This window comes from Mytilus galloprovincialis, chromosome 6 (assembly GCF_965363235.1).
Source record: "Mytilus galloprovincialis chromosome 6, xbMytGall1.hap1.1, whole genome shotgun sequence".
Taxonomy (NCBI): Eukaryota; Metazoa; Mollusca; class Bivalvia; order Mytilida; family Mytilidae; genus Mytilus; species Mytilus galloprovincialis.
In genome coordinates this window covers 50711713-50737313 of record NC_134843.1, presented here as the reverse complement: position 1 = coordinate 50737313, position 25601 = coordinate 50711713, and the positions used below count along the sequence as shown (strand labels likewise).

Genomic DNA, 25601 nt, shown 5'->3' with positions numbered 1-25601 from the left:
GAACACATTCCTACTGACTGTGCAAGGGATGTATAGCCAGTCAAAGTCGTTAAAAACTTCCATTTGTATTTGACACATTCTTGTTCTGTTTATTATTGGAGTTAAGTACAGCTCTTCATAAGAATCAGGCAGAGTGCCATATACACGTGATTTATGAGGGTTTCAGATTTTATCTATAAATGGCCTAGAAGAAGCAGTAACCACATACTGCTCTAAAAATAAATTTGAGTGGGAAAATATGAGTGGCTGCCATGGTAACGGACACTCTTTTTTAGCTCACCTGGCCCGAAGGGCCAAGTGAGCTTTTCTCATCACTTGGCGTCCGGCGTCCGTCGTCCGTCGTCGTCCGTCGTCCGTCGTCCGTCGTCGTCCGTCGTCGTTAACTTTTACAAAAATCTTCTCCTCTGAAACTACTGGGCCAAATCAAACCAAACTTGGCCACAATCATCATTGGGGTATCTAGTTTAAAAAATGTGTGGCGTGACCCGGTCAACCAACCAAGATGGCCGCCACGGCTAAAAATAGAACATAGGGGTAAAATGCAGTTTTTGGCTTATAACTCAAAAACCAAAGCATTTAGAGCAAATCTGACATGGGGTAAAAATGTTTATCAGGTCAAGATCTATCTGCCCTGAAATTTTCAGATGAATCGGTCAATCGGTTGTTGGGTTGCTGCCCCTGAATTGGTAATTTTGAGGAAATTTTGCTGTTTTTGGTTATTATCTTGAATATTATTATAGATAGAGATAAACTGTAAACAGCAATAATGTTCAGCAAAGTAAGATCTACAAATAAGTCAACATGACCTAAATGGTCAGTTGACCCGTTTAGGAGTTATTGCCCTTTATAGTCAATTTTTAACCATTTTTCGTTAATTAAAGTAATCTTTTACAAAAATCTTCTCCTCTGAAACTACTGGGCCAAATTAATCCAAACTTGGCCACAATCATCTTTGGGGTATCTAGTTTAAAAAATGTGTGGCGTGACCTGGTCAACCAACCAAGATGGCCGCCACGGCTAAAAATAGAACAAAGGGGTAAAATGCAGTTTTTGGCTTATAACTCAAAAACCAAAGCATTTTGAGGAATCTGACGGGATAAAAATGTTTATCAGGTCAAGATCTATCTGCCCTGAAATTTTCAGATGAATCAGTCAATCGGTTGTTGGGTTACTGCCCCTGAATTGGTAATTTTGAGGAAATTTTGCTGTTTTTGGTTATTATCTTGAATATTATTATAGATAGAGATAAACTGTAAACAGCAATAATGTTCAGCAAAGTTAGATCTACAAATAAGTCAACATGACCTAAATGGTCAATTGACCCCTTAAGGAGTTATTGCCCTTTATAGTCAATTTTTAACAATTTTCATTAATTTGGTAAATATATGTAATTTAAATTTTTACCAAATATAGTTCTCTGTTACTAATGGGCAAAGTTCATTATAGATATAATTGTAAGAAGCAAAATCGTCCAGTAAAGTAAGAACTTCAAACACATCACCATCACCAAAATACAATTTTGTCATGAATCCATTTGTGTCCTTTGTTTAATATGCACATAGACCAAGGTGAGCGACATAGGCTCTTTAGAGCCTCTAGTTTTGGGTTGTTAAGAGTGGTAAAATCTTTCAAAAATCAGCTAAATCACTACAATTCAGAGCCTGATTACGAATAGAATCAAGCATTTTTCATTAATTATCATATGTTACATAGATACAACTTGGTTTAAGCTTCATTTTAGTTAAGATTGCATGTAAACCAAATTTAAATGAATGGTTATATTTGGTATTTGGTATGCACATTTTTTAACTTACAGCTTAATACAGCATGTCTAACTAGTATTTTACGTAATACAATTTATACATTAAGCTTTTACTGTTGAATCACTCTTATTAATTGGATTCCGTGGATAAAATACATCGAGAATTCAAATGTTATAAAAGTAAAAATTATCCATAAGCTTGTTTGAAGACTTGATCACATCATGAAATCAAATTCTATAAAAATATAATTGTTCCTTAATCCACAAAAATTGATATCCACTGAAATAAACGAGTTCACATTATATGAGGAAAAGAATGTCTGATCTCATGGTATCTTTTTCATGAACTAACACTTATCCATGACAGTTTACAATAACATTTTGTTCAAATAATGTTGAGGATAAACTTTTCTCCATTTTGCACAAACAGTAGCTTAAAAATATGAAAATTGAGAATAAATGTTTTAAGTTAATTTGATGCTGATGTTGATGAAAAGGATGCAATAGACCCTACACAGAAATGGGTTTTCCTACCCTCTTTTAACATTTGACAGGTTTTTGATGTACTCAAATATAATTTAAAATTTCACAGTCTTCTAAGAAGGTGAGTATTGCTCTGAAGTCGCCTTATCCTTTAAAGCAACACATAACCGACACGTGCCAGATTGTTTTCAATTACAGTCAACAATTTCAGTAAGCATAACATGAAATCACAATGTATTGTTATTCAAACGACCACTTCCGAGTTATGCCCACTCCTTCACTAGAAAAATTTGTTTATATTGCACACCTTTATGACGTCATTTACCAGCTAAAGGGGATCACCTGAATCACTGCACAGTTAAATTTCATCAAGCGTTTTTGTGTTCGTCATTATGCAGGATAAAATAAAACAATATTTGTACTGTAGGTACTTAATCACTATTACCAAATTACAGCAGTGCTTACTGTTAATTATAAGAATTTGATTTGCCAACTAATTCATGCAATATAGATTCATATTTTTCAACCACTTGCTCAACATGGTAAAGGAAGTGACAATGCCTCTAAACTCATAAACAATGTTTACTAAAACCAAAGTATTTGACGGAAATACATCAAAGTTGAAAGCTGTCTGATTTTTTATATAAATTTAAAATGTACATGTACTAGCTATAGGTAATTAATATAAGTAGAAACAAGAAGTGCATTTTTACTTTTTTCAGGTTAATTTATTGTCTCAAATTAAGCATTGTTGACGAATTGGAGTGCATTCAATTTCCCTGTATTTAAAAGAATATCAACACATAAAAACATGTTGGAAGGGATTAACATTCCCTCAGTATATATTGTAACATGCTCAAGTCTCAAATTAACCTCTTGGTTTAAATTCTAGAATTGATTTCATGGTCAGTGCAGTGTACATAGTTGATACATAATTTTCTTTTTAGGCGTATCAATTATGGACAATTGGTAGTAACGTAAGGAATTTTGTATATTTTGGGAAATTTTAAATAAATATTTTTTTAGACATTAGATTGAATAACAGCTGATGAAATAGTAGGAATTATATAAGTTTCCTATAAATAGAAAATATGAATGCAAATATTCTATTCCTTTTTAGAGATGAATAATATTTCTGTTTATAAAACAGTTCAAATTAATAAATTTATATAAAGTGTTTGTTGCAATTTTTATTTTATTCATCATGCTCATATTTTTAAATAAAATAATAACATTAATTTTCAAATGAAATTTAATCAAATTATCTCCCTTAGATAAATTTTTACTTCCTACTGTGTATTGGAATATCTGAATTTTTGGTATTCTTACCCAGTCCAGATTTTAGTTTTTGAAGTTTGGGGTCACCTACAAGCTGAATGCTGTGACTATATAAGATTTTTTTTCTTTTTTTTTCTTGTTTTATATTTAATCATTTTGAAGTAGTGTCTTGAAGTTGTTGATATTAACATTTATTCAATCTTTTTTGATTTTTATTTCATCATTTGCTTTGAAGATATGGTGTGTTGAAATATGTGCTCATTCATAGAACTTCTTTGTTTTGATCCATTACTTAATTAGAACATGTTTTACTCTATTTCTTAATTATTAAAACTGTTGTGGTGAGTATTTTGTACTTTCATCCTCAAATGGTTCTTATCATCGTCATAATCATCTTTATGACATAGTTGATGAACATGATTTGATTGGCTGTAATTTACGAGTTAATTTGTATTGATATATGAAAAATTTGCTTAAAAACGGAAGAATACAAATTTTCATTAGAAAATCTCTTTGTTGACATTATTTGTTCAATATTTTTCAGAAACAAAAAGACAAACAGTTAGAGAGGAAGAAATGTTTAGCCAGAGATTTGTCTGATCTGATTGTCTATGCTGTAGCTGTGCCATTTGATTTAGACAGTAAGACATCTACAGATAAATTTTGTCAATTAATATCTGCTCAAATTTATTCATATTTTTATAGCTTAATAGAATCAATATTACTCTTTTTGAAAAGGACCTGGTTCATTTTTTTTTTGTAAATTATTGTTATTTTAATGTACATTGTTAACAATATTTATGTCATTTATTTATAGGAGCCCTTAAAGGACCAGTTAACTGCTGTGAAATGTCTTCCTTCTCAGAGATGAAAGTTGAAAAATATTTAACAAGACACCAGGCTGCAAGCTTTGTAAAATATCCTTTGTCAGTATTTTAAATCTTAAAATTGATAATATTATCATGTGTTTTTGTCAAACAGTTTGTATAACACAGTGTTAAAAGTCTATCAAGATATAATGCTTCATCTTGTATACTGTGAAAGTACTTTAATTCCTGGGTATCAATTTTCGTGGTTTGAGCAATATTTACATGTACGTGGGTTTTAAATTCGTGGATTTTAGTTTTCTCTAAACAAAAATAAAAAATTAAAGCCTTTAGAAACGAAGGTTACAAATAGTCTGGATGGAAGGAAATTTCAAAGTAAACAGTGACTTGTGTAAATCGTAGCAATAACACTAATTAACCCATGATAAAGTGATAAACAGATTAAAGACCATCAAAGGTGTTAATAAGGCCATAAACATCTCACCTAAAGAAAACAGTAACATAAACAAATGCTTTAAACGTATCTTGAATTGTCAAATAATTCTGATCAAAATCAAGCCCAGCATGAAATTATTATTTCCTATATGTACGAGAACTATGAGGATATAAAATGAACACTTTATCATACTAGCATATCAATACCGGAAATCTGACTTTCCATCGATCAAAAATATTTTTTATGAGAATTAAAAGATCAAAAGTTGTACAGTTTAGGTTATTAAAGATTAAATGGGTATAATCCTGCATGTATTTGTAGTTCTGTGACTGCTATTAAAGTATTCTCAGATTTGGCGTTATTCAATATATTCTGTAGATCATATCAGTAGTCAAACCTACCGATGGGGATTGTTCCATGTCTTGATTTGGACAACGGTTGTTTTATTTCGTTGGACACTTAAATTCATGGATAAAGTCATCCAAAAAAAACCACGAAAATTGGTACTTTCACAGTACATTATCCTTTGCATTATACTGCATAACACCCAATTACATTAAAATATAATGTATACAACTTATCTATTGATGGCAGATGTCAACTTTAATTACAATGCTTGAGCAAACAATTATACAAACAAACCAAACAAGCCAACCAAAACATAAAACTACCAGCATTAGGAAAATAGCTTTAAATTTGATTGTAATGTGTAGAGAAATTTGCTAGAATCAAATGCAGATTTGACAACAATCTTAACTCTTATTGACCTCAACAAAGCTACCAATAGTTTAAAGTTATTTCTATTGTAATGCAACTCTAATTTGAAAACATTTGAGATAAATCATAAATGTAAACTACGTTTGTGCAACATTTTTGCGAATGAGGTATACTTATACATGAAATATTCTCCACTGTACAAAACAGGTTAAGAATTACTTTCTTTAACATTCTCACATACAACACAAAACAATTAAGTAGAGTATATCCCAAGGGATCTCGTATGGATTCCTCCAACTATGACCCTATGCCAATGTGGAATTGTGGTTGTCAGATGGTGTCACTCAATTATCAGACTCCAGATAGATCTATGCAACTGAATGAAGGCAGATTTATGAGAAATGGAAGGTAAGTAAATTATTTAATTTTTATCTGAAATACAGATAATATTTGATTGAAATTTACTGTTATAAAATTTTGAAATTTTGACAAAGATTTATATAATTTGATCACCTGTTTATGTATCAAATTGAAACACTATATTTTGAAATATTTACTGGTATATAGACAGCCAAATTTGACACTTACAAAAAGTATCAGAAGGTTTATGAAATATTTTTATAAAAAGATTCAAGTTAAGAATTTGTAGCACTCGTGTACAATTTCAAATGCTGCAAAAAGATAAAATATAAAAATGTATGTGTACATTTTGTATTGCAGGTGTGGGTATGTTTTACAGCCAGATGTAATGAGGGCAAAAGATTACAGTCCATTTAGTAAACAGTGCTTACAAAATGTAGACCCACTCACATTACATATTACTGTAAGATATTATTTAGTCTACATTAAAGTGTTACCTAGATGTTGTTTACAGTATGTATTGATTTTAAAGGGAGTTGACTCCCTTTTCAATTTGAATTCTATGTTGTTATAGAGTTAAAACACTTTGACTTTCAGGTTTAAGTTAACTTTTTACTGGTCAATTAAAAGTCAGATAGTGTGTCTGGGTAAAGTGACATGTCTTTCTGCATACTGTTACCTTGTAAACTAGCAAATTTTAAATCCAATTAAGTGTGTCAGTTTAGTACAAAACAGGGTAAATATTCATATTACATTTAACACATTCTCTTCATGAATATGCATATTAATTTGCCACTGGACATTAAGCAGCCATCCAACACTATTATCAATTATCTGGTTATAGATCATGTTAAAATTTATAATGAAATTAGATAGTTCTGCTTTGATTTAACATTGTAACTAAAAATTAAAATTGACAAGAGACATTGACAGCATTATTTATTTGATTGACAGGTGTTGGGAGCTAGACATTTATTAAAGTCTGGGCGAGGGTTTGCCTGTCCATTTGTAGAGATAGAGATAGCCGGAACAGAAACAGATAACAGCAAGTTTAAAACACCAAAAATTGGTAAGTGTCTTGATTTTAATTGTCATCACATATGTAATTTATAAAGAGTAGAAAAATTTAATTATTCTATACATACATAATAAGCCTGTGAATAAACAAAGTTTATCTATTTTTTTCAACATTATGATTTACTGCATTTCATGTACCATATATATTCTCATATTATTTTTATCAAAATTGTTGAGAAAATTTACAGGTCATTGTGACTTTTATGCTGGAAAATGCACTTTGCTGCTCTTAAAAAAAAACACTTTTATATCTATGATAGAATTACCTACATAGATAAATCATAATATTTCAACCTCAAAAAATGTATAGTATGACTTATATTAATAAAGAATAAAGAGTATAATTCTATTCTATTTTTTTTTCAGATGACAATGGTTTAAACCCCACTTGGAGAGAGAATTGTTCCAACACTTTTGACATTACTTGCCCAGAATTGGCGCTGATCAGATTCATGGTACAGGATGAAGATGTATTTGGTGAACCCAAGTTTCTGGGACAGGCAACATTCCCAGTTTCATGTCTAAGAACAGGTAAGATTGCCATTATATATTTATAAATAATTATTTATTTATATCTCATGGAAGAAGATTAATTCACCCTATTAATGACCAATTTTATATGATATGAATGATAATTTCAAGAGTATGAATGTCACGAAAAAAGAATATAGAAAATATTTTATTATAGAGTAATAATTTAATTTTGGATGTAACGCGTCTTCTGATTGGCTGACGTTATTTTGTTATGATCCCATAGACATAATTTAGTCATGTGACCGTGACGTCATCAACGTTTTTTCATGGTTTTCTACGGTTTAAAATGGAATTTAGAATTAAATTATAAGAAATGGCTGTAATATTTTTTCTGTCTATTCGAAATAACATAAAAAATGTGGTTCACACTGTAAATAACCCGCTACACGCGTTATTCAGTGTGCACCAAATTTTTTATGTTATTTCTTCATAGACAGAAAAAATATTACAGTCATTCCTTAATTAAATATTGTTTTGACCGACTGCAGATTTATAATTATTCTTTGGATACTTATTTTCGTTGATTTCGTGAGGATGAACCACAAATGAATTTGTTCAAATATATATAAAATCCGAGGAGACCTAGGCTGTTGGCAGTCCTCTTAATATATAATAAAGATTTAAAGAAATGCATTTTAAATGTAGGATAATGTGACTACTTGGCTAAACCACAAACTCTAATCTACACAAGGTTTATTTTCCCCTTCATTCATGAAAATAGATGAAATCACAGTAATTATCTTCTCACTCTAAAATCATTTCAATTGTATACATTACAGGTTATAGAAGTGTACCTATACAGAATGGTTATAGTGAAGAATTAGAAATGGCTGCTTTATTAGTTCATATTGATAAAAAGAATCCCAGAGTAAGTATTTATCCATGATGCCAGACTGCTGCCACCAAAAAGGATTGGAAATCCAGAAAAACTCTTATTACCTAATTATGTTTTGAAAAAAGTATTTCTCAAATACTCTGCTGACAATTTTTATGCTCTAGCTGTCACCCAAGGACACTAAGTGTTACCCATGTCTGTCTATACATATGTCTGTCTGTATTTTATGTATTTCTGTCCTGTAACTTGTTACACAAAAAACAGGTCAAGTTTGAATTTGGGTGGCGTCACTTATACAGTTCTCATGTTATGCCCCATTATAAAGTTATATGCAAGTTGACACATCACCTGAAAAAAACCCAAGCAGATGGACCTTTTCTTTCAATTTTATTAATTGAAAAGGATATCTTTGGTGCAAATGATGGTAGTAGCAGGATACTTCATTAATTTACTGTTGCAGAATTGTTTTATGAAGTTACCAATAATCTATTTAACTCTGAAATGCCTTGCCCAATAAGATCAAAAATGTGTCCATATGTAGGTTTAAAGATGCTTTATTTTGAGTCATATTTTACTGTTTCAGGAAAGTGAAGAGTCGGATATCTATGCCTGTATACAAGATTTACGAGATAAGAAGAAAGATCTGGAGGAACAGATTGGGACTTACCAAAAGGAGGGAAAACAGCAGAGTGTTCAGAGGTTAATGGAGGAACTGTCTCTTACGGAAGAAAATTTACTTGCAAAAAATGATGAACGTCGTCAGAGAAAGTGAGTTTATAATTTTGTATAACGAATGAAAATAATTTGTTAATTCTTGGCAAAACAAGAAAAGTAAAGCAATTGTGGCTCCACGTCTTTCATTGAAAATTGGGAAATAAAGTTCTGTTGTTCCATTGTCATAAGGTTAATTAATGTTAAAAAAAAAACAATTGTTCTTCAATATAAATGGGTTGAAATTTAGTAACAGATGAATTGCTGTTTCTAGTATTGTAATCATTTTTATTGATTTCACATCAAAATGACAATAGTTTTATAATAAGAAAATGCCTAAAAATAAAGATATAAGATTCAAAGACATACAACTAAAGTTTAGCATTTCAATACTAAGATCATAAATTTAAATGTTATAAAAAGGGTGACATTCAAGGTCTTTGAAACATGTTGAAAGAAAAACTAAATAAATTATATACAAAGGAACAATCTGTTATGAAGTATTTGTGTTATATTGGCATGGAAATGTTGCATGATGCACAATGTTTTTTTATTTTCACTTTGTTTATTTTTTATTTTGTTTGGCATATTTAGTTCAGCTAGTTCTTTGTATAAATTTTAAGTTATTTTCTTTAATGCATTTTGTAGAATTGTTCTAAAGGAGTTTAAATGACCTATTATTATATCTACAATGTACGTTTGATCTACCATTCAAGATATTTAAAAGTTGAATTGATAGATATATTAAGCACCATAAATAAACAAATATTCAAAATGAATATGGATAGAAATATTGGAACATTGAATCATTGTTCATGTTACAATTTTTACCCTATGTGCTGTGTGTGATTCATCAAAACTAATACTAAACTGACTTTTCTTGGGTCTATAAAACATAGGAACTTGACTTTTTTCAGGTCTAGAAAAAATAGGTAAAACAGTATGACTGTGGTGGTGAATTACATAAAATATAATACCTTTGGAGCACTGAGTGACTGTGTATTTCACATCCCCCAATTAAATATATTCACCTCCCTATTACAAATCAGTGCACCTCCAAAAATGTCACTTGTACATCAATGCAATGAATAGGTTTAAAAGGTTATCTACTCTTACAAAGCTAAACCCTTAAAAAAAACTTTACTGCTCTTAATTAGAAGGTTTTGTCCTAAGAATGTTTTACCCAAATGCAGTTTGAAACATCTTTTCAAACTGATCAACTGGTAAAGCATTTGAGTTTATTCCTTCAGTGACAGGTTTAAAAAGTTTAAAGTGAGGGCAGTGAAACAAAAAAAAATAACATACATCATTCAACTTCACTGCTTACCCAATGTGTTTAGTGACAGTATCCTTAGGAAGCAATAGGTCACAGTTCATGTTCTTTAAACTTTTAACATTTTTAAGTTAGGTGAAAGTTTGAAATTTGATTATGTTGGAAAAAAGCTTGAAATTTGATTTAGTTGAAAAAAGCTTGAAAAATGTAAAATTTGAATAATTTATATTTCTAAATGATGTTTTCATTCGTGTTTTGTATGTTGCCTACTTTTAATGTACGGCATCCGCTTCTGTGTTTTAGGTGCTATGTTTGCAAAAACATATAAAGAATAATTGTAATTATCTTGACTTTATTAGGTTTTGGTCTAAAAAGAGAGGTAAATCAGTTTGATTGAGGTGGATTGTTAGAAGATATTATATTGGGATCACAGAGGGCACTGAACTTCACACAATTACATGTTTTACTTCCCTTTTCAGTATTACTAAAAATTACCATTTCAACATTGATTTAATACTGGATATATATACAGTTGGTACCGGCAGGAAGAGTTAAGAACTTTGAACAATTGAAAATTAAAAGGCAATTTTAATTTTTATTGGTGTATAAAAAACTGTTTTATCTCAGAACAAGGAAAAGATTTAGAAGCTATTTCAAGTAGAAACGAAAACTATATTAAGTTTAATATTTTACTGTGAAGTATTAATAGTATTTTTTACTGGACAGTTTCTCTCTTATGCACTTTCATTCATGGTGAGTTTTCTAACATTTTGGTCTTGGCAGCTGCATCCCTTAGTGATGGGGCTTTATGTGACTGTCATGTGTATGTGATACGTTTTACATGTATTTTTCTTTGCAGGACATATACATGTAACATTACATATATTGTAGATTGTGTTTCATGTATGAGTTTTATATAATTTAGTGTTAAGGAAAAGTGATCACTGATATCAGGGGATTTAATTAATAGAAAGAAGAAAGAATCTGATTTGTGTTATATTGGAAATTAGTCATAAAACCTTTGTTTGTAATTATGGTAGGACGATAGAATAATAGAAAGAAGGAAAGAAAAGTGTCTTTCTTTTGTGATTCGTCTTGTATTGGAAAGTTGTCATAAGACCTTTGTTTGAGTAAAGGCAGAAACATTTCAAACTGGAATCACACTGCTAAATATGTTGATATTTTTTGTGAAAAGCTGATCAGGAAAATATCTATATATATATTTTCTATAACTGCTTTTTGAACTGATGAAGCAGTGTATATGCTTAAAACTTTATCATTATATTAATATTTTGTTTTGTAGGAAATATCAGAAAATCCTAGGAATTGACGATTTTAAACGTAGTCATGGTAACTAACATTAACCTTCACCACAATAGTAAACAAAGAGTTATCTCTCTTTTCCTTATATTAAAGCATGCATAGAATATTTACCTATCAATGGTATAAATTAATATGGTATAATTTATGCAACTGTTTCTGACCCAAACAACTATCTTCCCCTCAGACTTCTAACTCTCAAATCTAATATATTTAATATATACTTCAAGTAGTTTTCCTACATATAAAAATTTCTACCCTGGCTTGTAGAAAACTGTTACATCCATTCTTTACTCTGAAAACTGTTTCATTGTCTTTGTTTAGGGTTTTTAAAGTTAGATATTTCATGCTCTTTTCTACATTTCATATCAATTTGTCTACAGAAATTTCCTAGAAAGTAATGATCATTTTCATGAAATGTATTTGTAATGTGATGATTTGAATGGTCATTACCAGACATGGTTCAGCCATACCTTATTTCTGAAATATCTTTAGTTAGATATGTTTATTTCCTATAAATATATTTGTAAATATGATTCCTTTAGAAATAGACATATATATATATATATTCATTGTTTTTTTCTAGTCCAAGAAAGGCTTTTAGATAGAACATGTTTCACATTATTTATTAGTTTTGCAATCTGAAAATCAGCTTTAGTTATATTTAAATCATGTAAGAGATTGCCTATAGGAATATGTATATTAAAAAAAAACCATAGAAACTTTGAATATTTGGACCCTTAAGGTGTACAATATATTAGTACATTTAATAGAATTGTTTTGAAAGTATTGAAACAGAAATATTTCCAATCTCTTTATACTATAAACACTATACACATAGAAATGCAATCTGCTGGTCATTCGAGTATCAAAAAACAAGAAAGTGTTGCGGCGTTTGGCCATAGCCCTAAAAGACACGAAATCGTGAAGCACCAAAATTCAGCCCCTATGCTTGGACGAAAACAAGAAAGTATGAAGGGTTCTGTGGAAGACTTAACAGCCAAGGGTGATGAAGAAAAACGTGCTCAAAGGAAGTAAGTCGCTGAAAAAAAGTTTGGCTACTTCTGTTGAAAAAATATAGGATTCCTTTCATGATTTATTTACTTTCTTGATTTTTAGAATAAAATTGTGCTTAAAACTAAGTAATTGTTTGGAAAGGGAGGATTTGTATCTGCCTTTTAATGGAAGGGGAAGGTCATATATAAGAAATTCTTAAGAGCAATATATTCCGAACTTTGAAAAAAAAACAAATTCATTGTTTTATTAATATTTCACAGAATCATCATTTAAATAAAAAAAAAATATAATGAGTTCTTTTTTTTTTTTTTTTTTTTTTAAATATTCTTGACATTTGAAATACGACACACGTTTTTTTTACATGTAAATGTAAACCTAAGAAAGAATGTTCCACTTATTATCCTTCTATATATATTTTTTCAGAAAATATCAAAGAATTTTAGGAATAGATGAAGACATAGCATCTTCTGAGGGTAAAATCACAACTACATACATGTAGCTTAAAAATGACTTATTTGCTAGAATGCTGACTACGCAGAATACATGGAATGTCGAAATATATATAATCACACCCTTGATAGATATTGCTTTGTTGTAAATAATTCAATATAAAGGTGCAAATTTATCAACCTTCTCACCTGATACAGCAATGGAAATATATGTCATTTTGATATAAGTCCTTGCATACACATTGCTATATTGCTTAGTATGAGACCTATAGTATCAACATTTAATCAAAAAACTCCATGGCTACTTATTGCAAGAATTCCTCTATAAGTATTTCAAAATTGACAAACTTATTCTTCCTGTAGAATGCTTCTGAAAGCAATTATTTTTTTTGTTGAAAGTATTGTAGCCTATTTTGAGGCTTGCACTGTCATTTCTGCCTTTAAGCTGATGATACAGTGCAGAAAAGTGATGTAAATCCATCCCCCCTTTTTTGCTTCATAAAAGAGAAACTTGAGGGATATATCTGATCAGAAAGATTGAAATGGCAAAATTAACCACTTCAGAAATGTGGTAGAAATCCCAGTTCAATTTTGAAACCAGGCTTCAAGTTCAGGGGGAATGAAAGGGGGCTTCTGAGGATAAAAAACAAGAGGGCACTATTGCAACACAAATTTGTTGGTTATTTTTAAAAAAAAAATTGGGGGGGGGGATGCTGGGTGGCCAAAGCCTGAATCTACAACTGCCATTATCACTGTGATTCATCATGATAAACATATAACTCACTGTAGACATTCAAATCAAACTGTCCAGATATATTCTCAGGTGGCTTTTGCTAGTGACTGCCAGATCTATATATCTGAAGCTTTTATTTCACAAGGTACACAAGATTCAATATGGTCTCTTAGACTTGTCTTTTATACATTGAACAAATAATAATCTTTATCTTAAATATTCTATACTTTTGCATTATTTTGCAACAAAATAAAACATGTGTTGTTGAATTGACTTGTAACTGGATGAAACCGAAAGTTTTTCTTTGAATTATACTTAACAATTTTAAATTCAATAACTGATATTCCAAAAACATTGATATTCATAGAATTGAATTGAATTGGTGAACACATGTTTTGTTTCGTTTGTAAAAAAATCGTCTTTAATTGAAATTCAAGGCTAGATGGGCTGACTTTAATTCTTTATTACAAAATTCTTGCAATGGTGAATTGAATGCTGTCATGGCCTCTTTGATGCACACGAATCTTCTTAACCAGTGTCACTATGCAATAGTAAATATAGTAAATATTCGTTATCATTTGGTGGAATGGTCTTTCATTAGCATCTTATACTCAAGTCTGGTTTGGTCAAATCAGTGTTGGTTTTATCATCAGCTCAGACTATTTATATATAAATTGCTTCAGGGTTTTTTCAGGAAATTTTGCGATAAATAAAAATAAAAATATATGTTTACAGTCACTTGGATGCTTAAAAGTTATGGTTAAAAATGAAGGAAATTTTTTATGCTTCCCAATCCAGCATTAAGTTTTACCCTCATCTGTCTTATCTGTTTGTCTACCAGTACATTCCAAAATTAGTTTCTGTTCTCTAACTTTGGTTTTCTGAAACTTATACACAATGCCCAAACACAGAACAATTTTGAAATGGGGTTATGTCCCTTTATAAATTAATAAATTTAACATTTCCATAATCTATCTTTAGTTTGCCTCAACCAAATATTATAAAACTTATACACAATGCTTATTACCCCTAATGGCATCACCATGTTAACTGTTCTTGAGATATGTCCCTTTATATATTGAAAAATTGCCGAAATAGCAGTATATATATTCAAGCGGGAGTATTAGTGTCCTATGGACACCTTCTTCTTTCATTTTCTATTAATTCTGGATTCTGCAGTGAAGACATTGTTTTTTTATAGTGCTTTATTGAAAATGGTTAAAAGAAAAAGGAATAGGGTAAAAAAAGGGGGGGAGGGTAGGTTAGGTCAGGTGTTAGTTAACACATATAGGGCTTTTGCCTAAGGTGTCATTTTCTTTGAAGCAATTTATTTCAGCAGCTTGGGGGAAAATAGCATGATAATATTATCTGAATAGATTTGACCAGCTAAGCTAAAATACTGTCATGATAAGAAAAAATATGTTTATTTATTTTTTATTTAATGATCTTTTTGAATTTGAAACAAATATCTTGTAGATGAAAGATTAGCTGTTTTCAATGTATAATTATTTGCAGAGTTTTAAAAAAAAATTAGGCTAAAGTTATTCAAAATTCAATTTTATAATTAATATTTAATAACAAATGCATATTTCATTTTCAATTGTAAATTAAAGATATTTAAAAACTTTTGAAATACTGAAAATTACGTTCAAAATTGAAAACTTAAATATGACAGAAAAATTTAATTTAATAACTAGATGAAAAAATGCTAATGTACCAAAGAGTAGCAAAACAAGAGAAGAATCAGTACTTTGAAATTGAAGAGATTCGTGCACAGAAGAAAAAACGTAGCAAAGAGAGTAAGTCAAGTTAAAAAGACATATCAGAAACTCACCTTACAGTTCATTGTTACTGAGAAAAGTACCAGTCGTAATTACATTTTACTGTGGAGTCATAATTGTTTGTGGAATACCAATTTTTGTGTATTTATTAGTGGAAAAAGTAAACCATGATCAAAATTTTCAAGAAAATGCATATTTTCATAGGCTCATATGCAGATTTTTGCACAACGTTCATGAAATTAAATATCCATGAAAAATTGGTATCCATGAAAATAAATAATCTCACAGTACTTTGGAAATGATGACATGCACAAAAAAGTGCAACAAGTGGTCGGTGTTTGCTTCAGAAAAGTTTAAGAAGTTCAAAGCGAAGTTGAAAAAAAAAAAACCAAGAGAATGTAGTGGTGCAAATCTGTCTATTTTCATTTTCGTGTCTAAAACTTTTTTATTTAATCTTTGTACTCCACTGTATTATAATCATATTTCCAACAGTATTCTTAGCTCTAACCTAGTCTGGTTCCCTCATTTGTCAATTTGGTAACTGCCTCTCAATGTTGTTGAGATTCAGGTTACTGTTGCCATGTTTGTATTCAAGTGATGACTCAAATATTTGTCCAATTTAGACATGGATATTCCATTTATTTTGATGACATGTTAATTATAGCGTTGAAGGCAAGTCATTGTTATTTCAAACTGGAGTGACATAATCCTAGCTTATCATGCAATTTAATTGTTTCTTGGAACTAGCTATCTGAGCATATAACCATATATCTTGTAAACATCAGGAATAGCATATACTAATGATACAGTGAGACATATATACTTAGGTCATATCCACAGTTTCTTTGAAATAAGTCATATTTTTCTTGGATAAAATGGCTGGTAAATAGCTGATTCCATATCAGATATAAAAATACAGATTCAGGACAGGGTTCACTGAGTCCATGAAGAAATTATAATATTTATATCTGTTTTTAGTCTTGCTAATTTTCATATCTCTGAAGAACAGTTTTAGTTTTGCTCACTTTTTACACTTTATCATATAATTTCTTTCTTTACTAATACTGTTTATACTCTTGTTCTTTTCCCCTCTTTATTCTTAGAAAATATAGACACTCTCTCTTTATCCTTACCAGAATAGCCATTCCCTTATTATTTTTTTAAGATTTCAGGTGGTGACTATATCATATATATGAAGTTATGATTTGATACTCACTATAGAATGAAATTCAAAACAGTGTGGCTGTGGCCATTGATTGACACATTAAATTCATCCATTGACTGGGAAAATTTACGTGAACGTTTGTCTGTAACGACCACTGTTCATGACGTACGATAGACATTTAAACTGTGGGGTCACCAAAGGTTTCTTAACGCCTTTAATTATAAAATAATTCGAAAAATTAATCAGGAATAACCTTTATGTTTTGATTTTTATAATTGATATAAATCAAAACATCGTGTTATTTCTGATTAATTTTTCAAATTACTTTCTTAAGGAGTTGAGAACCTTTGGTGACCCCATAGTTTAAGTGTCTTTAAAAAGTACATAGTGAGCAGTGGTCATTACATACAAACGTTCACCTAAATTGTCCCAGTCAATGGATGAATTTAATGTGTCAATCAATGGCCACAACCACACTGTTTTGAATTTCATTCTAAATAGTAAAGATCAAGCTATAAACGAGAAAGTGGAAGTCTATACTGTGGTTGACTTAATATATAGGCTTTTATTTACAGATTAGTGTGAACCTATTGCAACATCACACAAAGGTGACCATGCCTAATAACTTCACACAGTCAAATCTTGTTTATAAGAAATTAACAATTAGAGAAACAGATTTCTCATGTTATACCTTATTTCTCCATTGTCAATCCATGAATTTTAGATTTTCATAATGGTTGTCTCATATTTGTTAAATTTAAAGATAAATGGGTGTTATAGTTGAGAAGTTTTGTATCTTGACTTATGCAGTGGTAGAATATAGTCATGTACATTATACCAGTATACAAATGTGCTGCATGTGAGGAAAATGGGAAATAACAGATGATATTTATCTAGAAGCTGTGGTGTGTCATGAAACCTTTCATGTTCAAGATTCTTGTCACATTGCCAGGTTATTTGGAGAAGAACTTGGATAAAAAAGAAGTAAAAAAAGATCTATATAAACATTCTAAATGATTTCTTGCCTATTTGTTTCAGAAAATTAAAAAGACTTCTAGGGATATCTGGTTATGGAACAAGCGTATGGTAATAGTCAAGCTACCAATAGTCATTGCTTTGCAGAAACTGTTTATTCTAGCTTGCTTTTCTTAAAATCTTTACAGAAAATGAAACAGAAAAATACTGCTAGAAATTTAATAAACAGCATCATAGCTTTGTTAACAATAAAATCCACATTTCATTGCAATTTCCTTTACTTTTAACATCCATTCCTTTTTCTTCTATGCTGAAGATATTTTGTGGGTCAAATATTTTTGTCAAAATCACTCAACCTTATTTTTTTTTTTGTATTTGTCAAATTTAAGGATATTTTTTACTTATTAACACAAAGCTTATTAGAATGGGTTTGAAACTTCTTCAGGTCATTTGCATAAATAATATTGTGCAATAATATATCAATGATTGATAGAGTTTTAAAGGTACTTCTCAAGGATCAGTAATTTTGCATAGATGATTATTGTTTTCTCCATCAATTTGATAAACTACTGACAAATTTAATGAATATGTGGTATGCGATGAAGCAAAAAAGATAAATTAAAATGAAATATAAAAGGGAGACAAATCCACATTCTGTTATATTAAAGGGAGACAAATCCACATTATGGTGTATTAAAGGGAGACAAATCCACACTGTTATTGCACAGACTTGTATGATAACATTCTCTATTACAGACTTTGCCTTCAGATTGCTTATTCTTGCACATTAGAGGAAATTTGATATATTTAATAATATTACCTAATATTTATAGATACATGTAAAATTAGAGAATAATAAATATACTAATCAACAAAGTATGTTAAGAACATCCAATATCAATGTATGATATATTGGATTGTCACCTCTTAAAAAGTTCAAACCTGAATGTGTTTGCACCTGTCCTAAGTCAGACCCCTGTTGTTCAGAAGATGTCGTTTGTAGATGTGGTTTATAAGTGTTTCTCATACTTTATATAGATTAGACCATTGGTGTTCCTGTTTGAATTGTTTTACACCAGTCAGTTGGGTCCCTTTATAGCTTGATGTTCGGTGTGAGCCAAGGCTTCGTGTTGGAGGCGTACATTGACCTATAATGGTTTATCTTTTACAAAGGGATTTGGGAGGAGATTTGTTTCATTGGATATTATACCTCATCTTTTTATTTCAATTTAGATGTAATGTTTCATCTTGTCTATGTACAAATATTTAGTTAATGAAAATGGTTAGTTGTATCAGATTGTTAACCGGATTTTTGTGACAAAAATGTCGGTTATTGATTTGGGGATGTACGGCGGGCGGGCGGGCGGGCGGCAATCAAATCTTGTCCGTGCATTTACTCATGAACCGTTCAACCAAAGCTTTTAAAATTTTAATATGTTATTACTGACAACTATACGAAGGTCAAGTTCAATAATGGCGATTTTGACTTTTACCGTTCAGGAGTTATGGTTCTTGAAAGGCGGCAATCAAATGTTGTCCGTGCATTTACTCATGAACCGTTCAACCAAAGCTTTTAAAATTTTAATATGTTATTACTGACAACTATACGAAAGTCAAGTTCAATAATGGCGATTTTGACTTTTACCGTTCAGGAGTTATGGTTCTTGAAAGATTGAAAAATGGAGTTTTCAGTCGTGTCCGTGCATTTACTCATGAACTGTTCTACCAAAGCTTCCCAAATTTTAATATGTTGTTACTGATGACAGAATGGAGGTCAAATTCAATAATGACGATTTTGACTTTAACTGTTCAGGAGTTATGGTTCTTGAAAGATTGAAAAACGGAGTTTCCAGTCGTGTCCGTGCATTTATGCATGAACTGTTCTAGCAAAGCTTCCGAAATTTTAATATGCTGTTACTGATGACAAAATGGAGGTCAAGTTCAATAATGACGATTTTGACTTTTACCGTTCAGGAGTTATGGTTCTTGAAAGATTGAAAAATGGTGTTTCCCGTCGTGTCCATGCATTTTCTCATGAACCATTCAACCAAAGCTTTTGAAATTTTAATATGTTGTTACTGATGACAAAATAGAGGTCAAGTTCCATAATGACGATTTTGACTTTTACTGTTCAGGAGTTATGGTTCTTGAAAGATCGTAAAATGGCGTTTCCATTCACGTTGTTGCATTTACTCATGAACCATTCAATCTAAGCTCTTCAAATATTATTATTTCAAAATGTTGAAACTGATGACAAAATGGAGGTCATATTTGATATTGATGATTTTCACTTTCACCATTCATCAGTAATGGTTCTTGTGATATTGCCAGGACACAAATAAATGTAAATAAATCCGGTTTGCTGTCGTTGTGACAGCCTCTTGTAGTTGATATTTTGATTGAGTTCTAATTCACATGGATGATGATGCATTCATTGCTGGAGATGTTTACTATTTTGCCCCACTCTAAGTCTGGCTCATCTCATGGTTTATGTTATCCAATCAGTTTTTATTTGTCACCTTGAAGCATTTTAAAACTTATTACAATGTATTACTAAATATTATGTACATAAATTGTGTTGTTATCTGGATGATTTAAAAAATAATGATGGGTCAATAAAATGTTTTTGTTTGCTATTTTATAACCCTAGAGACTGTTAATTATACCATAGAAGCAGTTGATATGTTATAAAGAAAGAACAGCTATTTTTGAATTAAGGTTTATCTGTATTGCCATTAGAAAATTCTAGTGGAAGATTGCATTCATTTTCAATTACTATGTGCTTGACAGATGATTCTGGTAAACTGGCCTTCAAATTGTATTTATATAAATGGTTCATAGCTATAACAGCAGTATTGAATTATATTATTATTTTTATTGTAGAATAGGTGATGTTCTTGGAAAATTTGTAGTAATAAGCATGTACTGAATTACATTTTAATATTTCAGCCTCATTTAGGAATATGATCCAGTTATTAATATCTTTGCAGATATTTGCATACCTCTGACTGTTCTAGAAAACTTATATTAGTTGATCAAATTTTTATTAGTTCTTTTGGTTTTAGTTAGATAATTAATTGTAATTCATATGTTCATAAATGTATTTATTATTTTCAGTTTTTTACTTTTGACATTTTATTTCTTGAAAATATGTTAGTTTGTTATTTTGCATGTTTACATGTTTATTTGTGCATGCTGTCTTGTTGATCAATGTTATTTTGAAGAAGCATATATAAAGGTTAAAGGTTAAATGGATTGCATCAGGTATAATGAGAATGGATTTGTTTAAAAGATGCATGCACCATTAAGCACAATGATTATGTAGTAGATTTATTATCCTCAGATACTAAGAGTATTGCTTCTGAAAATAAATAACATTTATTGGATAAAAATTTGAACACTGAAATACTGAATAAAACTTGAATAAAAATACCAATGTTATGAAAAAGAAAAGACCATTGTTTGAGGTTTTACTTTGGAATATATGATAAATTGCTGTAAAAGTCTAAAATATTGAATTTTTAGATTGTTTTATCATGTATATGCCAAAGTAAATTATTTTTTTTCAAATCATTCTTCAAAATATTTTTCCAATATTGTTGGAATTATCAATTTATACAAATTGCCTGCATTTGTTTGCATGGTTGGATGAGATGGTGTAAGAATAATTTGAAGTGAGCAAATTATTCAATACTTCATATTAAGCAAATGTTTTGATTTCTGGTATGCATTTCTTGAACATGAGCAATTTATGTGTCATTTAATAAATTCAAATACTACTTACAAAAACAAAGGATGGATGTTTTACATTTGTTTTTTATTTTTTCAGAATAATTTCTACAAGGCCAAAAGTTGTGTATAGGAGGACCTCAAATAGTTAATAACCTTATCACCATTGATGACCATGTGACTGATCATGTGATAGAGATCTCATCCTGATTAACACTCATCCAATCAAATCTTGTGATACATACAACATTTGTGCTATGACAAAAGGGACATTACTCATGTTTTAATTGTTGACAATATTGTTATACATAATATTGTTTTAATTGTAAATTATCTTTCCCCATCTATAAGTGCTAATTTTGCTTTTGAATAATAATGATGAGAACAATCATACCTTGACCAATAATAATCTTAACATAAATCTCATATATCTCAATAAATCTCAATTGTATGATATTTTACTATAATTTCAGTTGAATGTTTATGTATAAACAAGTCATTATATTCACCCATCAGACAACACAAGTCTGTGTGCACACTTGTTAAATAAAAGAAGCTTTTTGGTCCTAGGGTCAGACCTAACTATGTATGTTTCTTATTCTTAAGAAATGTAAGCTTGGTTTACTAATATGGAACATTTCTCTGATAAATTTATGTTACAAGACAAACAAGTACAGATAATTCAAATAGCTTGCAGTGATTGTAAAACCTTTGTTCTAGAAACCAAGAGAAGACATCTTATTTCTAAAGCAATTAGGAATAAGTTATTGTTTTAAAAGTTTAAATTAATGTTATAAGAACAGGTCAAATGAATTTTAATTTCTTTGAGAGCATTAAACGATTTTTGGCTGCTTATATTAACATTGATGATAGAACTATGATCACATATACTTATAAAGTTACTTATTTCTTATGAGCATAGTGATTATTATCATCAAATTGCTCAAATTGAAAATAGAAACTTTTGATAAGATGTTTAACAAAATGTGTGAAAATTTATATAATTGCCATTTACTAATAAAAAAAAATAGACAGATTTTGATATTCCAAAAAATTCTCTACTTGTTAAATGTCTGTTATCATACCAAGAATTCACAAGGTCTAAGATAATTGCCAATTGTGAAGATATTATTCTACATCCACATTATATACTTTTCAAGTACACAAGGTAATTGAAAAGACATTCTACATCATTAAAGACTCTGTACGTTATATAATATGCAGAATTATGTAATTTTGTGATGCATCAATTGTATACTAAGATACGAATCCATTTCTGATTTATGCCGACAGCCAAGTTGCTAATGACAAATAAATATCATGTACTTGAAAATAGCATACAAGGTCTTAGAAATAAAATTTTGTAGTTTCTAATCCTAGAGATTATATATAGTAGTTTGATGATGATTTTTATAGACTTATTGACAATGATATATGTATCTGTTTGAAGTCTACTTAGCAGTGACATCAGCACTTTGGTAACAACTTCTTATGTTATCAGCAGAAATTAAAAATTGATATTCTTACAGTTTGTGATATGGTATCAAGTATAAAATTATTAAGAATAGATATGGAATTGATTCGATGTGTACAGGAAAAATATATACTATTATACTTCTGACAATATATATACTGTAATTACCAATGCATTGTTTTTGTTATCGGGTTACTGTCTCATTGACACATACCACACTCCCCCAACTCTTTTATGTATAAAAGATAAGAGAAATAAAAATAGAAATTTTTGTAACATCATTTTCTTTTACTGTAAAATTACTTACATCAGAAGCCCAATTCTGATCTTTTGCATGAATGCTTTAAAACAGTTTAAATTTCGAACCTAAGCCTGGCTGTTTTTGTATTAACGACAATAACAACATTGGATTAATAGTATGCAGAGGCAGATTTTGGAGGTGGCCACCCAGTTAGTGCATAGACTTTTTTACAACTCCTACTCATATTTTTGTCCCTTATGAAACCTTCTTTTGGTTTGATATTTGATAAAAAAAAAAAAAATGTGAAATGGACCTCCTTTTTTGTTCCAAATGCAAAAACCCATGGACTATTGACCAATTTTTGTCTCCCCTATAAAAAAAATGTTGAATTCAACAAGACTTGGACTGAGGTCTGCAGTGGTTAAAGATCGTAAAAGATTGCAACAAGATTACACAATGAAGAAATATATATGTGTTATCATTATATTTAAAAGTGGCGTGTCTACTGGAGTGCAGTCTATTTTAAAATGTTACAGAAGTTTGTTAACTGTTGAAATGAAAATTTCTGTGATAAATATATTTTTTGACAAAAGTGGATTTGAATAATATGTAGTGAAAATGGGAGACATCAGAGTACATTATGTTTTTTTTTTGTGTGGCTTGCCTCACAATTGTAAATGGCACTATGCTTACTGTTCTGTATCTACATCTGACCGTCTGTCCAGTATCAAGTTAAAGTTTTGGGTTTTAGGTAGCTTTTGGTCACAATAACTAGAAATTAAGTACATAGATATGGTCTATTTTAAAGTAGCATCATTTGAGTTTTTTTTCATATTGTATATGATAAATTGATTCAAATTAAAGGGTCAAATGTTTGAAAATATATATTGGAAATTTGGAATTATTTCTGAGTTTGATTTTTGTTACATAGATAAATTTAGTATTTAAGATGGTCATTTTTAGACCAAAACTATATTTAACAATTTAATTGAAAACCAAGCATCTCTTTGTGTGTACAGAGTTTGATCAGAAATTAGGTGGATATTTGTTTGAATTAGTTATTTGAAGATCAGTTTGTTTTGTTTTTTGATGAATTAGAAAAAAAGTCTCCAATAAGGGGAGATAAATCTACATTTGAGAATTATAAGAATTAATCTCTTGGTTTCACACTCTTTGAATATAATTTCATTATAAGTATAATTTTTTTTTACCTTAAAATATTGACATATTATTGTCAGCCAGGACTAAGCAATATAGAGTATCCCATTGCTAACTGTAATGATGTTGTAGCAAATTATTAATTAATTAAAGATTAGATTTGTTAATATATATGTTAATTAACGATTATAATTGTTAATTTATTAACCAAATTACAAAAAGACAGATTGAAGATCATTGAAGAAGAAAAAAAAAAGAAATGGCAAACATCACACAAGTGATGATGATGTCTCATTTGGAGGTTTTGAAAAGTTGACACATATGTAAATATGTTATGTACATTTATACATATGTATAAAAAACTTATTTCTTTGCAAAATGTATTTATGTGGAGCATACAATCTAATGTCATTTTAAAAATATTAATAATTTTTGCATCATAATAATGTGATAGAGAGAAATATTGAATGAAATATTAAATAAATATTGGTAAACATATTTTGGTTTTGTGTCTATCTTGTGACATACTTTTTACTGTTACAATTCATATATATCATTATATTTTGGACAAGATTGTAAATGATCTTAAGTATTTTCCTTCAGTAACACAAACAAAAAAAGAAAGATATGGTATGATTGCAAATGAGACAACTCTTAACAAGAGACCAATGCCTCAGACCTTAACAACTACAGGTCACAGTACAGCCTTCTACAAAGAACAGAGTGCATACTGCATAGTCAGCTATAAAAGACCCTGAAATGACAAATGTAAAACAATTCAAAAGAGAAAACTAACCGCCTTATTTATAAACAAAATAATGAATGAAAAAGAAATAAGTAACACAGCAACAAACGACTGACTCCTGACTTCGGACAGGAACACACAAAGTTCTTATAAACATCTGATAATTTATAACAAAATCTTTCATTAAAAAAGTCATGTTTTAGAAAGATTGAAAGCAATATAAAAAGAATTTTGCATGCTATAGAATTATGTTTCCTGTTTATTTATAGAATAGTGATGGAAATAATGTTAGTGGAAGATTAGAACAGAAATGTTGTAAATAGTAATGATTTATATGAAAAGAAGAAGATGTGTTATGATTGCCAATGAGACAACTTTCCACTTGAGACCAAATTACAAAAAAGTAAACAGAACAGCCTTCAAAAAGGCCATAGATTTGTGAATCAACTAATAAAAAAAAAGAGAATTGGGTTATAACAGCTAGTTTAACCCTGTCCCATGCCTCCTATGTGCACGACTCG

The 25601-nt window shown here is 29.9% G+C and overlaps 1 protein-coding gene across 14 annotated transcripts in view; it reads left to right on the top strand.

The window, feature by feature from the left end:
• LOC143079807 (1-phosphatidylinositol 4,5-bisphosphate phosphodiesterase gamma-1-like) overlaps positions 1-24833 on the top strand; it is a 79971-nt gene extending 55138 nt beyond the window's left edge. For 4 of the 14 annotated variants that reach the window (XM_076255399.1, XM_076255400.1, XM_076255401.1 and 1 more), the window contains 14 exons: positions 4068-4164; positions 4341-4443; positions 5744-5911; positions 6224-6326; positions 6818-6932; positions 7307-7471; positions 8254-8342; positions 8893-9077; positions 11597-11643; positions 12455-12647; positions 13054-13103; positions 15510-15611; positions 17797-17844; positions 21563-24833. In XM_076255399.1, the coding sequence (XP_076111514.1) occupies positions 4068-4164; positions 4341-4443; positions 5744-5911; positions 6224-6326; positions 6818-6932; positions 7307-7471; positions 8254-8342; positions 8893-9077; positions 11597-11643; positions 12455-12647; positions 13054-13103; positions 15510-15611; positions 17797-17804 (1425 nt within the window). In that variant the 3' untranslated portion in view covers positions 17805-17844; positions 21563-24833. Of the gene's footprint in view, positions 1-4067; positions 4165-4340; positions 4444-5743; positions 5912-6223; positions 6327-6817; positions 6933-7306; positions 7472-8253; positions 8343-8892; positions 9078-9937; positions 10309-11019; positions 11047-11596; positions 11644-12454; positions 12648-13053; positions 13104-15509; positions 15612-17796; positions 17845-21562 lie in introns of those variants that run through there. The other 10 variants (XM_076255402.1, XM_076255398.1, XM_076255405.1 and 7 more) reach the window with 10 other exon arrangements.
• The last annotated feature ends 768 nt before the right edge of the window (positions 24834-25601 follow it).